This window comes from Pan troglodytes, chromosome 3 (assembly GCF_028858775.2).
Source record: "Pan troglodytes isolate AG18354 chromosome 3, NHGRI_mPanTro3-v2.0_pri, whole genome shotgun sequence".
Classification (NCBI taxonomy): domain Eukaryota; kingdom Metazoa; phylum Chordata; class Mammalia; order Primates; family Hominidae; genus Pan; species Pan troglodytes.
The window spans coordinates 83,451,745-83,466,062 of NC_072401.2; the positions used below are offsets into that span (position 1 = coordinate 83,451,745).

Consider the following 14,318-nt stretch of genomic DNA (forward strand, 5'->3'; position numbering starts at 1 on the left):
CCTTTTACAAATACATTAAGGACCACAATACCCAGCTGGTGTAATCCAGGCTTTGGTATGCAAACCTGCCCTGTTAGTCCTAGAATTCATTACTCCCGTACTCAAATCTTAACTATTACTAAATGAGATTCCCAATAAACTACATAGGGCTGAAAGTCGACTGAGATCTCATCACCTTCATGAGTGGTGAAATTTAAAACAAACTACTAGTGAGGTAGTGGATTTTACAATAAATCCTTTCCTTATTGAACATGTTGCTCCAGTAAGTAATTTTTTATACTCTCATCATTATAGAATTTATTTTTACCACTGTTGGCATGCAAAACAAATAATTTCTATATGTGTTAAATTTTGGCTAAATATGTGAAATGTGGTCTAATTCCAAATTCTTTTTTTAAAAAAATTCTATAGCACTAAGTGCCTTTGTATAATAGAGACTCAATACGTATTTTTAAGTGACTAATGTTTTAAAATGCTTACTTTTTAAAAAAAAATTATAACTCCCAGCATTGTTTTATTGTACAAGTAAGCAAAACTAAGTAGTTCAACTTTGAATTTTGTTCCTATATAAATGAATAATTATTCCCTTTATAAATGGATACATTATAGAATCCAGAAGAAAAAAGCAGAATGAAAGCTTTCTGCCTCAATTTTCTTACCTATGTAACATGGATACAAATCTCTCCCCCGTCTAGTTCACAGAGTTTTTGTGAGTCACAAATGAGATAATAATAATAGCAAAAACTTCTGTATCACATACTATGTGCTGGACATTGCGTAAGCATTGTTTTATCCTTATAATAAACCTATTACACAGTTATTATTATTTCCATTTTACAGATGAGGAAACTGATAAACAGAGGAGTTCAATAACTTGCCAAAGGCCACAGAAATATAAAATAGTAAGCCAGGATTTTGAATCAGACTGTGGAACCACCATATTATGTATAGAAAAGTGTTTAACAAACTTGAAGACAGTATATACATTTTAATTATTGTTATCATTCATTCATAATTCTAGGATGGATGATTTTGTGGGGCAAGGTGTAGTTCTTTCAAAATTTATAAAAAATGCCTGACAGATGCTGCTACAGCTGCAATGTTAAATCTCACTTAATTCTATGGAATGTGAATAATTGATTTACAAAGAAATATTGACCCCTCACTGTGTTAAAGCATTGTCACAGTAAGTAGTTTCTTGAATGAATGAATTGCAACAGGTTATGAGCCTTTACTTATGATTTAAACATCTTAAAACCAAGTATGAATGTGCGTTTAGGAATAAGATAGAGACAATTATCTATCTATCTATCTATCTATCTATCTATCTATCTATCTATCTATCTACCTATGTAATGTGAAAGCTCGAAGCTTGGCAAAATACATCACCAAGAGAATCGGGGTGCATTAAAAAGCATTTAGTCTAGAATATATACAATTATATAGAAAATAAACTCCCAAACCTCGTATTTCTCTTGACAAGAATAGCTAGCTTTTACTTAACTCTGATAATTTACGTGGCATTGCACAAAATACTTACATGTTTTTGTATAACTTAGCAAGACATTGGCTTAACTGTGCCTTCACTATGTCTGTAAAGACTTTTTACAAATGTTATAAATCACTCATTAAGAAAATGCATCTTTTGTTTCCTGATTTTCTCTTATGAGAAGTAGAATAGTTACTATGTTTAGGTTTGGTTTACAGTTAGTTAAGACCTGAATAGAAAACCAAATACCACATGTTTTCACTTATAAGTGGGAGCTAAATGATGAGAACACATGGACACATAGAGGGAAACAATACACACTGGGGTCTATCAGAGGGTGGAGGGTGGGAGGAGGGAGAGAATCACGAAAAACAACTAATGGGTACTAGGCTTAATACTTGGGTGACGAAATAATCTGTATGACAGCCCCCCATGACACAAGTTCATCTATGTAATATACCTGCACATGTACCCCTGAACTTAAAATAAAAGTTAAAAAAGGAAGCTTAAATCTTCATGGAGAGACCCTGTCTTCAGTTTTATGTTTTCTCTTAGCTTACTGTAACCCTCTTACAGATCTTCCTAAGTACACGATACCCTTTCAAATTGATTTTTCCCAGAAATCATTCTGGCAAAATGTTTCTTCTTAGGTGAATTATCTAGAATAGAGAATGACCTTCATTATTCCACTCTGCTGATGTAGTCCTGACCTGAGTTGACTTCCTGGTACAGCCAGGAACAGGCACCAAAAATTTCCTGTCTAGTTGGTCCCTCTGTGAGGGCTCATAACCCATTTTTTCCCAATGCAAAATGCTGCCTTTATTTACATGAAATATGAAAAAATTGTTGTAACATCACTTGGATCTCTTTTTATTTTTTAACCTCAAATAATTTTGGGGGGTGAGTATACTTAAAATCTACTTTCTTAGCAATTTTCAAAGTGTACAGGGCATTATTATTAACTATAGTCACCATGCTGTACAATAGGTCGCTTGATCTTACTTCTCCTGTCTAACTGAAATTTTGGATCCTTTGACCAACATATTGCAATCCTCACCCTTATACCCCTAGACCCTGGTAGCCATCATTTTACTCTCTGCTTCTATGAGTTCAGCTTTTTAAGATTCCACATATAAGTGAAATCATGTGGTTTTTGTCTTTTTGTGCTTAGTTGATTTCACTTAACATAATGTTCTCTAGGTTCATCCATCTTGTCATAAATGACAAGATTTCCTTCTTTTTAAAGGCCAAATCATATTTCATTGTGTGTATATACTGCATGTTCTTTATCCATTCCTCCACTGATGGACATTTTTATTGACTCCATATCTTCGCTATTGTGAATAATGCTGCAGTGAACGTGGGAGTGTAGATTTCTCTTCAACACACTGATTTTACATCCTTGGAATATACAGCTAGTAGTGGGGTTGTTGGATCGTTTTGTAATTCTATTTTTATTTTTTGGGAGGAATGTCCATACTGTCTTCCATAATGGCTATACTAATTTACAACCCTATCAACAGTGTGCAAATGCTCCCTTTTCTCCACATCCTCACCAGCACTTGTTATTTTCTGTTTTTTCATTTTTTATTTTTGTTTTAGTAATAGCCATCCTAACAGGTATGAGGTAATAGCTCATTATGGTTTTAATTTGCATTTCTCTGATGGCTAGAGATGTTGAACTTTTTTTCATATACCTGTTGGCCATTCGTATGTATTTTTTTGAGAAATGTCTATTTAGGGCCTTTTCCCACGTTTAAATTTAGTTATTGTTTCCTAACTACTAAATAAAATTCCTTTTGCATTTTGGATATTAACCCCTTATCAGGTGTATGGTTTGCAAATATTTTCTCCCATTTTGTAAGTTATTTCTTTGCTGTGTTGACTGTTTCCTGTGAAGAAGCTTTTTAGTTTGATGTAATCCCATTTGTGTATTTATACTTTTGTTGCCCTTGCCTTTGGGATCATATTCAAAAAATTATTAACCAGACCAATGTCACTGAGCTTTCCCCCTATGTATTCTTCTAGTAGTTTTATAGTTTTAGGTTCTACATGTAAGTTTTTAATTCATTTTGAGTTAATTTTGTGTATGGTGTAAAATAAAAGACTAATCTCATTCTTCTAAATCTTTATATCCAGTTTTTTCAACACTATTTATTGAAGAGACTATTGTTTCCCCATTGTGTATTCTTGGCATCTTTGTTGAAAATCAGTTGATCATCAATGTGTGGATTTATTTCTGGATTCTTCATTCAGTTACATTGGTTTTATGCTTATACCCCAATATCATGCTTTTTTGATTACTATAGCTTTATAGTGTATTTGGAAATCAAGTAGTGTGAAACCTTCAGTTTTCTTTTCACTCAATTTTTTTTGGTTCTTTGTTTTTTGTGTGTTTCCATATGAATTCTAGGATTTTTTGTATTTCTTTGAAAAATGTTATTAGAATTATAATAGGGATTGCACTGAATCTGTAGATCACTTTGGGTAGTATGAATATTTTAATGAGATTAATCCTTCCAAACCATGAATACAGGATATTTTTCTATTTATTTGTGTTTCCTTTCACTTCTTTCATCAATGCTTCATCATTTTCAGTGTAAGATCTTTCACCTCCTTGGTTAAATTTATTCCTAAGTATTTTTTTGTAGCTATTGTAAATGTGATTGTTTTCTCGGTTTCTTTTTTGTACAGTTTGTTGTTAATGTATAAAAGCAGAACTGGTTTATTTTTATTTTTAATTTAATTTTATTTTTCTCTCCATTTCTGATTGAAACAACTGTTTTTTTATGTTGATTTTGAACATACTACTTTTACTACTTTTCTGAATGTGCTTATTCTAACAGGTTTCCTTGTGGAATCTTTAGGTTTTTCTAAATATAAGATCATGTTATAACAAACAGAGACCGTTTAACTTCTTTCTTTCTGATTTGATTGCCTTTTATTTCTTTCTCTTGCCTAATTGCTCTGGTTAGGACTTCCAGTACTATGTTGATTATTAGTGGCAAGAGCAGGCATCCTTGTTCTCTTCCTGATCTTAGAGGATGGCTTTTCTCTTTTCCCATTGCATATGTTGTTAGCTGTGGGTTTGTCGTAGATGGGCTTTATTGTGTTGAAGTACATTTCTTCTATACCTAATTTGTTGAAGGTCTTATCATGAAAGGATGTTTAATTTTCTCAAGTGTTTTTTCTGTCTTTTGAGATGGTCGTATGGTTTTTGTCTTTCATCACATTTATTAATTTGTGTATGTTGAAACATCCTTGCATCCCAGGTATAAATTCCACTTGATCAAGGTAAATGATCTTTTTAATGTGCTGTTGAATTTGGTTTGCCAGCATTTTGTTGAGGATTTTTGTATCTATATTCATCAAAGTTATTAAGGTGTAATTTTCTTCTCTTGTAGTGTCCTTGTCTGGCTTTGGTATAAGGGCAATGCTGGCTTTGTAAAATGTGTTTACAAATGTTCACATTTCTTCAGTTTTTTGGAAGAGTTTGAGAGGAATTGATATTAGTTCTTTAAATGTTTTGTGGAATTAATAGTGAAGACGTCAGGTCCTGGGCTTTTCTGTGATGGAAGACTTTTTGTTACTGGTTCTTTCACTCGAGTCCGTGAGGAGAGACCACCGAACAGGCTTTGTGTGAGCAACAAGGCTGTTTCCTTCACCTGGGTGCAGGCGGGCTGAGTCCGAAAAGAGAGTTAGCGAAGGGAGATAGCGGTGGGGCCGTTTTATAAGATTTGGGTGGATAGTGGAAAATTACAGTCAAAGGGGTTGTTCTCCAGAGGGCAGGGATGGGGGTCACAAGGTGCTCAGTGGGGGAGCTTTTGAGCCAGGGTGAGCCAGGAGAAGAATTTCAAAGGTAATGTCATCAGTTAAGGCAAGAACAGGCCATTTTCACTTCTTTTGTGATTCTTCAGTTACTTCAGGCCATCTGGATGTATACTTGCAGGTCACAGGGGATATGATGGCTTAGCTTGGGCTCAGAGGCCTGACAGGTTCAATATCCTTTCTCATTATTGGGCTGTTCAGATTTTCTGATTTTTCATGAGTCAGTCTTGTTAAGTTGTATGTGCCCAGGAATTTATCCATTTCTTCTAGGTTATCTAATTTGTTGGTGTATAATTATTTATAGTAATCTCTTATGATCCTTTGCATTTATGTGGTGTCGATTGTAAGGTTTTCTCTTCTGAGTTTTCTTTTTCTTAGCATCCTATTCTCATTTATGGATGCAATACCTATTTAAATCTATATATCTTGGCTCATAGGAGACAGTCATGGTTTATATTTATTTTCCTGGCATAGCTATTAGTAGCTCATTGTTATCATTCTTTAAATTTTCTCAGGTAGGATGATAAATTACATGGGCACTTTACTCTGAAGCTATTGATGATATTTTTAAAAGTTCTCTTCTGTCTTGAACTATTTCTATTTTTTCAGAGTGACATTTTCAGTTATTGTTAACCTTATCTGTGGTACCAATAGCCATACTAGCTTTCTCAGTTTTCAGACCATTGTGTAATTTCTTTAGAGATAGATGAATATTTTTCTTTTTTTTTCTTTTTAATGGTGGTAATTTTGTGGCTGTCTTGTACTCTGTGCGTGTGGGTGGAGTGAGGAGCAATTGTTTCATATACAGATCTTTAATATCTCCCTTTTTTAGTTCCAGTTTTGTTCTTCTCTGCCTTATCTGACAACTCAAGCCCAGAAGCTCTCCTAGGTTCTGCTGGGCAGATTGACTTCATCCTCTTCCACAAACTTCAAAATTTCTTGCATGCTCTTTTTGGCTGGCAGAAATTTGCTAAAAATATTTGTCTTCTGATGGAAGCCCCTCTCCATGCTCTTTGCTGTTATGAGTTTATGCCTTTTTCCCCTTTACTATTCTTTTTTTGGTGAAATGTCAGGAGGGAGGATATGTGCTTAATCAAACATCTTGAATAGGAAAATAGTTGTACCTTTTTTTTTTTTTTTTTTTTTGAGACAGAGTCTTGCTCTTTTGCTCAGACTGGAGTGCAGTGGCATGATCTCAGCTCACTGCCAACCTCCGCCTCCCGAGTTTAAGCAATTCTTCTGCCTCAGCCTCCCGAGTAGCTGGGATTACAGGCGCCCGCCATCACACCCAGCTAATTTTTGTATTTTTAGTAGAGATGGGGTTTCACCATGTTGGCCAGGGTGGTCTCGAACTCCTGACCTCAGGTGATCCGCCCACCTCAGCCTCCCAAAGTGCTGGGATTACAGGTGTGAGCCACTGCGCCCGGCCTTTGTTTTCTTTTATAATGAGTATAATGATGCCTTCTCTATTTATTTTTCTGGCAAAGGTTTCTGGTTGAACACCAGTATTCATTCTCCTTCATTTGTAATTGATCCCACTCCCCATTTTTATCTGGGCACATGTCAAACTGGAATAATCCTAGCCTCTCATGCAACTAGATGTGGCCATGTGATGACATTCTGGATAATGGGATATATGTGGAAGGGTCTTGTAGCAGCTGGAACTGTTCTTAAGAAATAGTAAGAGTGTGTGCCTTTGTCCTCTTTACTACCTCTCCACCCTTCTGTCTGGACTGTAGATTTCACTATCTTGGGCCATGAAGTTAGGGCTACAAAAAGAGCCTATGTTTCTGGCACCACGGGATCCAATTCCTGTCCTGGACCACTCATCTAGACTTTTATGGGGCAGAGAAATTTTGTTCTGCTTAGAGCAATGTTATATTCCATTTTCCTTCACTACAGCCAAACCAAACCTAACTAATACAACCTTAAAAGATAAGGGTAGAAGTGGTTTGTAAATTATAAAGGGGTATTGAAATGTCAGATATTATCATACCTTACTCCAGATTCGATTTTGAGCTCTGCCTCTGAACTGGCTACTTTTCAAAGAAAGCCCCTTTTAAATATTTCAACGGCTGGATTAAAGTAGAATAAAATATATTCATCTATTAAATGATTATATAGTTGTTAGTTCTTTAAAATGATTTCAAAACCACAAAACTAAAGAAAAAGTGTTAGAATATTTTCAGTACATTAATCTCCCTAATAAGGAGTTTATAAAAGTAGAAAAAACACCCCTAAAAGTCAGTAGGAAAAATCTTCCAAGCATATGAAACTGAAGACAAAATGCAAATGGTCCTTAAATATATGAAAAGGTGCTCAACTTCACTGGCAACAAGTTAAATGCAAATGAAAAATCACCGTACAATATAATTTCTCACCTATCAGATTAGCAAAAATCCAAAAGTTTGACACTGTTCTCTGTTGGTGAGACTGAGAAAGCAGACATCCTCATACATTGTTGGCGAGAATGCAAAATGGTACTTCTCCATGATGGGGGAATTTGACAATAGCTACCAAAATTCTGAAAGCATTTATCCGTTTACCCAGCAATCCTACTTCTGGGAATCTATTGTACATCTCAGGCATATGTACAGGTTACTTATTACAGCAATATAATAGCAAAAAGTTGAAAACAGTCCAAATATTTATTAAAGGGAGATTGCTTAAATAAATCCCAGTACAACATATAGTGGAATGTTATGCAGCAGTAAAGGAAACAGTGAAGCTCTCCAAATGCTAATATGGGAAAATTCCTAGGATTCTTAGGCTGGGGTGCAGTGGCGCGATCTCAGCTCACTGCAAGCTCCGCCTCCCAGGTTCACACCATTCTCCTGCCTCAGCCTCCCGCCACCACGCCCCCGACAACGCCCGCCACCACGCCCGGCTAATTTTTTGTATTTTTAGTAGAGACGGGGTTTCACTGTGTTAACCAGGATGACCTCAGTCTCCTGACCTCGTGATCTGCCTGCCTCGGCCTCCCAAAGTGCTGGGATTACAGGAGTGAGCCACCGCACCCAGCCCCTAGGATGTTTTCTATCTTGCATTTTTTAAATGATCTCTTAATATTCAGTGGTTTCTTTGGCTGAGTGGAGGGAATGAGCCTTTTAGTATTCTAATTGCTTCAAATATGGGCTTCCATCAAAAGCATAAGCCCAAAAGCTGATAACTCCTAAATAAAATGATGTAATTAAAACTGATTAAAAGATGTGGTCAAAATATACAGGTGTATTACATATTACTATACATACACACCTTGAGATATGTCATTATATGCTTTTTAGCCTCTTCCTTTCATGAGCCATTAAGAATTATCTTAAGAACTATTTTTAACATAACCCTCTACATTAGCTCTAAGTAATGGAAATTACTCAGAAGACATAGGTTTCAGATCTGAAATTTCTACATAATGGCTATGCACCTCTAGGCAAATTTCTTAGCCTTCTAAAAATTGAGTTTTCTCTTGTATAATATAGATATGATTTCATGTAACTGGGTCTTGAAACTGAGGTGATTGTGAATAAGAGAATCTTGTTTAAGCAGCAACAATAAAAGCAATGAATCTTTATACAGACAAGAGAATAAGGAATAAAAAAGAAAATGTGGTCGATTCCTAAAATCCCATCATATGAATGCATGTCAACATTTTTGTTTATATCGGGTCAACCAGGCAAATTTCTGGCATGAAGGCATTGGAAAAGCCATGGATATGGTGGTGCCCAAAAGAGCCAACTATGGGAGAAGATAATGTCAGGGGCTCTGAGCTGCTCCTGAACTGTTGACATAGGCGGGATTACAAATCTTTGCATAATTGTGTGTTTTTAAAACAAGATCATTGTATACAAATTGTTTTGTGACTTCCTACTTTTATTTGTTATATTATGAGCATCATCCCTTGTGATTAAATAGTCTTCTGAAGCATCTTTCATGTACCTAAATTAAATATTCTATTGTTTGTTCCATATTCTAAAGAACAATTCTTTTTGCTGAATATTTAGATGATTTCTATCTTTTAAAAATTGTAAACTATGCAAAGATCAAGATCCCCGTAGATAAATCCACATTCACAAATATGATTATTTCCTTAGGATAAGTTTCTAGAAATGACTTGACAATGTCAAAGAATATGCATGGTGAAAAGATTTTTTTGGATACATATTGCCCTGCCCAGCTGTGATCCAAAAGAAAAGGTGATTGCCAGTTTATATGCCTACTAGATATGTATGAAGAGTATGTATTTTCCACACATTTTCCCAGGACACGAATGCTCTTCCTCTGTAAATATTTGTAGCTTGATTTCATTATCATACACATACACATACTTACATGCACCTATGTGTATGATTGCATATCTAAATTTTTTCTTGTGATAAGTATACTTTATCTTATAAACGAATATTAAATGAGTTTGCAAACATATACTTCTGATGTGTCCACTCTTAAATGTGCATGTCTTTACTTCCCAGGTGCCTGTATGAACATCACCCACAGCCAGTGTCAGATGCTGCCCTACCACGCCACGCTGACACCTCTCCTCTCAGTTGTCAGAAACATGGAAATGGAAAAGTTCCTCAAGTTTTTCACATATCTCCATCGCCTCAGTTGCTATCAACATATCATGCTGTTTGGCTGTAGCCTCGCCTTCCCTGAGTGCGTCATTGATGGCGATGACAGGTATTTCGGAACCCAGACTATTCAGTGATAAGAGTTGGTTATAGCAGAAGTGTCCTAGGAGAAAAAAAATTATCGAAACGACTCCCTTTTATTTTGGTTGTTATTAGCCACATTAGTCATGGCTAGTTCTAATTCTTTGAAAATAGAAATGTTTTGAAAATCTGGAATAATTTTATTTATGGGAAAAAATTATTCACAATGTTAGATTGATGCTATCAGAGGAATTCCATAATAGCTGTTTCAGTGAGGATCCAGCATAAGACAGACAACACACTCAAAGGGGTGATAAGAGAGTTTCTTGAAGAGACTATTTATGGAGCTGTGGGCAGGGTTAAGAGAACAAATAAGTGATGGGAGGCACCAGGGTCTCATGATACGGGGATACAGTTCCACCACCCAAGATTGAAGGGGAATAATGGCCAGTAGCACCTAGAGAGAGTTAGAGAGAGTTGTATCTATGGGTAAAGGGTCTCAGACAGGCCAGGTGCTATGACCCTAGGCAGAGGAGCACGGCCACTGCCAACCCTTCAGTCTTGCAGTGAGAGAGAAGGAAGGATAAATACCCTGACCTCACTCACCTCCCACCCTCCCATCTGCCAGTGCCTCTCATCAAATGAACTCATCCACAACCGGAGGACAAGGGTGCATAATTCATGTGAGCATGGTGGATGAGATCCAGAATCTCAACTAAATCTCATCAGTTCAAAAGTCCCAAATCTTATACTTTAAAGCAAGTGTGAACCATATATAGATGTTGGGTGGTTCTTCCACTCAACACTGGGAGGCAGAGCAGGGCAAGAAGGGCAAAGTGTAGACACAGAGAGATAAACAGAGGCTATCCAGCACAATATCAAACAGGATCAGGGATAATTTCAATAAGTACATCAATCAAAAGTATATCATGGAATTTTTGAAATATTAAGTATACACTTAAAAAAATTTCAAAGCATGTATTACTTATTCACATATAACATCAATTATTTTCTGAATTAAAATGTTACAAAGTTTTAGAATAGTAATACAAGAATAAGTTGCATTTTTTCTGTGTGCTTGAATTCCTATTTATGTTAAATTGGCAGATAAAATTGCATGCATTTACTGTGTCAACATGATGTTTTGAAGTATACATACATGATGGAATGGCTAAATCTAGCTGATTAACAAATACATTACATCACATTGTACCATTTTTGTGGTGAGAACACTTTACATCCATCGTTTTAGCATTTTTTAAGAATACTACACATACACATATACATACAAATATACACATATGTGTGTACATATATACAGACACATACATATATGTATGTGTGCATATATGTGTGTATACATGTGTATATATACATTAATATGTGTATATATATGTGTGTATATATGTATATATTTGTGTGTGTATATATACACGCTTAGAGATGGGGTCTTGCTATATTGTCCAGGCTGGCCTCAAGCTCCTGGGCTCAAGCAATCCTCCTGCTTCAGCCCCTCAGCTAGCTGGGAGTATAGGCACACACCACCATGACCAGCTAAGAATACAATATGTTATCAATAACTGTAGTCACCATGCTATACAAAAGATCTCTTTAACTTATTCCCCCTAGCTAACTGTAATTTTGTGTCATTTGACCAACATTTCCCCAATCTTCACCCTCGAACTTCCCCAGTCTCTTTTAACCTTTATTCTATTCTCTATTTCAATGAGATCAAATTTTAAATACTCTATATATGAATGAGATCCTGTGGTATTTGTCTTTCTGTGCCTGACTTATGCCACCTAACAAAGTGTCCTCCAGGTTGATCCATGTTGTGGCAAATAACAGAATTTTTTTCTTTTTTATGGCTGAATAGTATTCCATTGTGTATATGTGTGTGTGTGTGTGTGTGTGTGTGTGTGTGTGTATCACATTTTCTTTATGCATTCATTGGTTAGTGGATACTTAGGTTGATTCCATATATTGACTATTGTTCCATTGTCTCTCTCCCTCGCCTGGGGCCTTCCTATTCTGCGAGACACAGTAATATTCAAATTAGGCCAATTAACAACCCTACAATGGCCTCTAAGTATTCAGGTGAAGGGAAGAGTGTCATATCTCTCACTTTAAATGAAAAGCTAGAGATGATTAAGTTTAGTGAGGAAGGTGTGTTGAAAGCCAAGATATGCTGAAAGCTAGGCCTCTTGCACCCAACAGTTAGCCAATTGTGAATGCAAAGCAAAAGTTCTTATAGGCAACAAACAGTGCTACACCCGTGAACACACAAATGATTAGAAGGCAAAACAGCCTTATTGCTGATATGGAGAAAGTTTTTGTGGTCTGGATGGAAGATCAAAACAGCCACAACATTCTCTTAAGCCAAAGCCTAATCTAGAGCAAGATTGTAACTCTTCAATTTTGTGAAGGCTGGAAGAGGTGAGGAAGCTGGAGAAGAAAAGTGTGATGCTAGCAGAGATTGGTTCATGAGATTTAAGGAAAGAAACCATCTCCATGACATAAATGTGCAAGATGACGTAACAAGTGCTCATTTAGAAGCTGCAGATGTTATGCCCAGACCGTTAGTTCCCCAAAGAAGACCACCAGAGTCCAGAGTCAAAGCCAAGCGGCAAGGATCTTTACTACAAGTTCGAACCTGGTCCCTCCATTCCACAGCATACAAGAGGGCCTTGAACAATGCGAGTGTTTGCTTTTTATAGCCTGAAAGTTACAGGGGAACAAAGGAATTCTTTTGGTTCCCGCTCTTTCAGTAAAACTTTGAACGGCTGTCCCCTTATCGGAGACTTTCCTGGTGGTGTTTGTACTGGGCTCAGGAAGTTTGAGAGATATATGGCGATATGTGGTGGGATGGGAGGATGGGATGTGTTTGTACTGGGCTTGTTTGTTTTGAGCCCGGGGCTGAGGAATGTGCCCGGCTCCTTTCATTCCCCCCCTTTCTTTTCAGGTATTTTTTTAGAACCAGTCTTGGGTCTTATAAGTCTGATTCTGTTTCAGCGTTTACAGGTTGGTATTGGGCTCTGAGGACCATGAGTTGTACAGTGTTAAACCTTTCTTTAACGAACCGCAAAATTCTGTTAACAACACAAGGTCCTACAGTAAGCAGAAATAGTAGACTCAGCAGGGGTCCAAGGAAGGGGGCTAACAGAGAAAACATAGATGAGTTCCACCATTGGTCTGCAGCCGAAGCAAACTGCCATGTTCTTACTTCTGTGCTTAACTTGCGTAACTGTTGGACCTGGTCTTCCACAAGCCCTGATTCATTTATGTAGAAACAACAGTCTTCCTTTAGAAACATACACGTTCCCCCTTTTTCAGCAGTGAGTAGGTCTAAGGCCCTCCGGTTCTGCAAGGTTACCTGTGCTAGGGACGTGAGCTGCCGCTGGAGGGAGGCAAGGGACTCAGCTGACTCCTCCATAGCAACGGCAAATTGTTGGTACAGCTTGTTACTTTCTATGAAGGTGTGACCTAGGGCTCCCCCAGCCAGTCCGGCCGCCATGAAGGATGCAGTGAGGGAGATTCCTGCAATGAGGGGAAGAAATATGGCTCGTGCAGGTCTCGGTCTAGGGTCTGGGTGAATAACAGCACTAGTCCAGTTACCGGTATACCCTAGGAACTCGCCAGCAGTAAGTAGAGTTAACCAGGGAACTAATGTGACAGGAAGACACAGTAGGTTGGTAACAGAGGGGCTTGACAGGTTTTTAGATAATGTTCCATTACACCAGAAGAATATGCCTGACGGAGCCCTTAAGGTGATATTAGGGGGCGTTGCAGTGATGCTGCAGAGGCTGGAATTAGTTCCTGGGAAACAGTAGGGAAACGTTTCTTGACTGGGGTTTAGGTATAGTGGCACTTTAGGGATAGGGGCATATGAGAGGTTTCGGTGGTTGTTAGCTTGGGCAGAGGTGGAGGATCCCCATGGCAGGGGGACAGCGGTTAGCGGTGGATGCCCTAGAGTGGCACACAGAAAGCAGCCAGACAGGCTGTGAAGTCCTGTAAGGTTAGCAAGTTCTAATCCTTCTTGCAATAATTTTAACCAGGAAAAAGGACGTAAATCTTGTGTCAGGCGGTTTTCTTGTCGCTGGATATTTCCATGGACCAGGGGCCGTACCTGCACTAGACCCCGCCACAGATAGAGGTGACTGCTAGGCCATGTGGAGGCAGAGGAGTAGTATACAGCCCCGTGTTGAGGCATGGTCCAGCGGGAGTTCCAGGGGTCTCTAACTATCCATGTATATGAAAGGTCTCTATCTCGTCTGCGATGGAAAGGCCATCTGGGATCTATCTGTTCTTTTCCACCCCACCATTGGTATTTATGGATGTTACAATAGTTATAAGGG

General features: G+C 37.7%; 1 protein-coding gene across 3 annotated transcripts in view; it reads left to right on the forward strand.

Annotated features, from left to right (window-relative positions):
• CORIN (corin, serine peptidase) overlaps positions 1-14,318 on the forward strand; it is a 251,514-nt gene that overhangs the window by 64,537 nt on the left and 172,659 nt on the right. For all 3 annotated transcript variants that reach the window (XM_001153181.7, XM_009447950.5, XM_063808926.1), the window contains one exon: positions 9,784-9,991. In XM_001153181.7, coding sequence (XP_001153181.1) covers positions 9,784-9,991 — 208 coding nt within the window. The remainder of the gene's footprint in view (positions 1-9,783; positions 9,992-14,318) is intronic.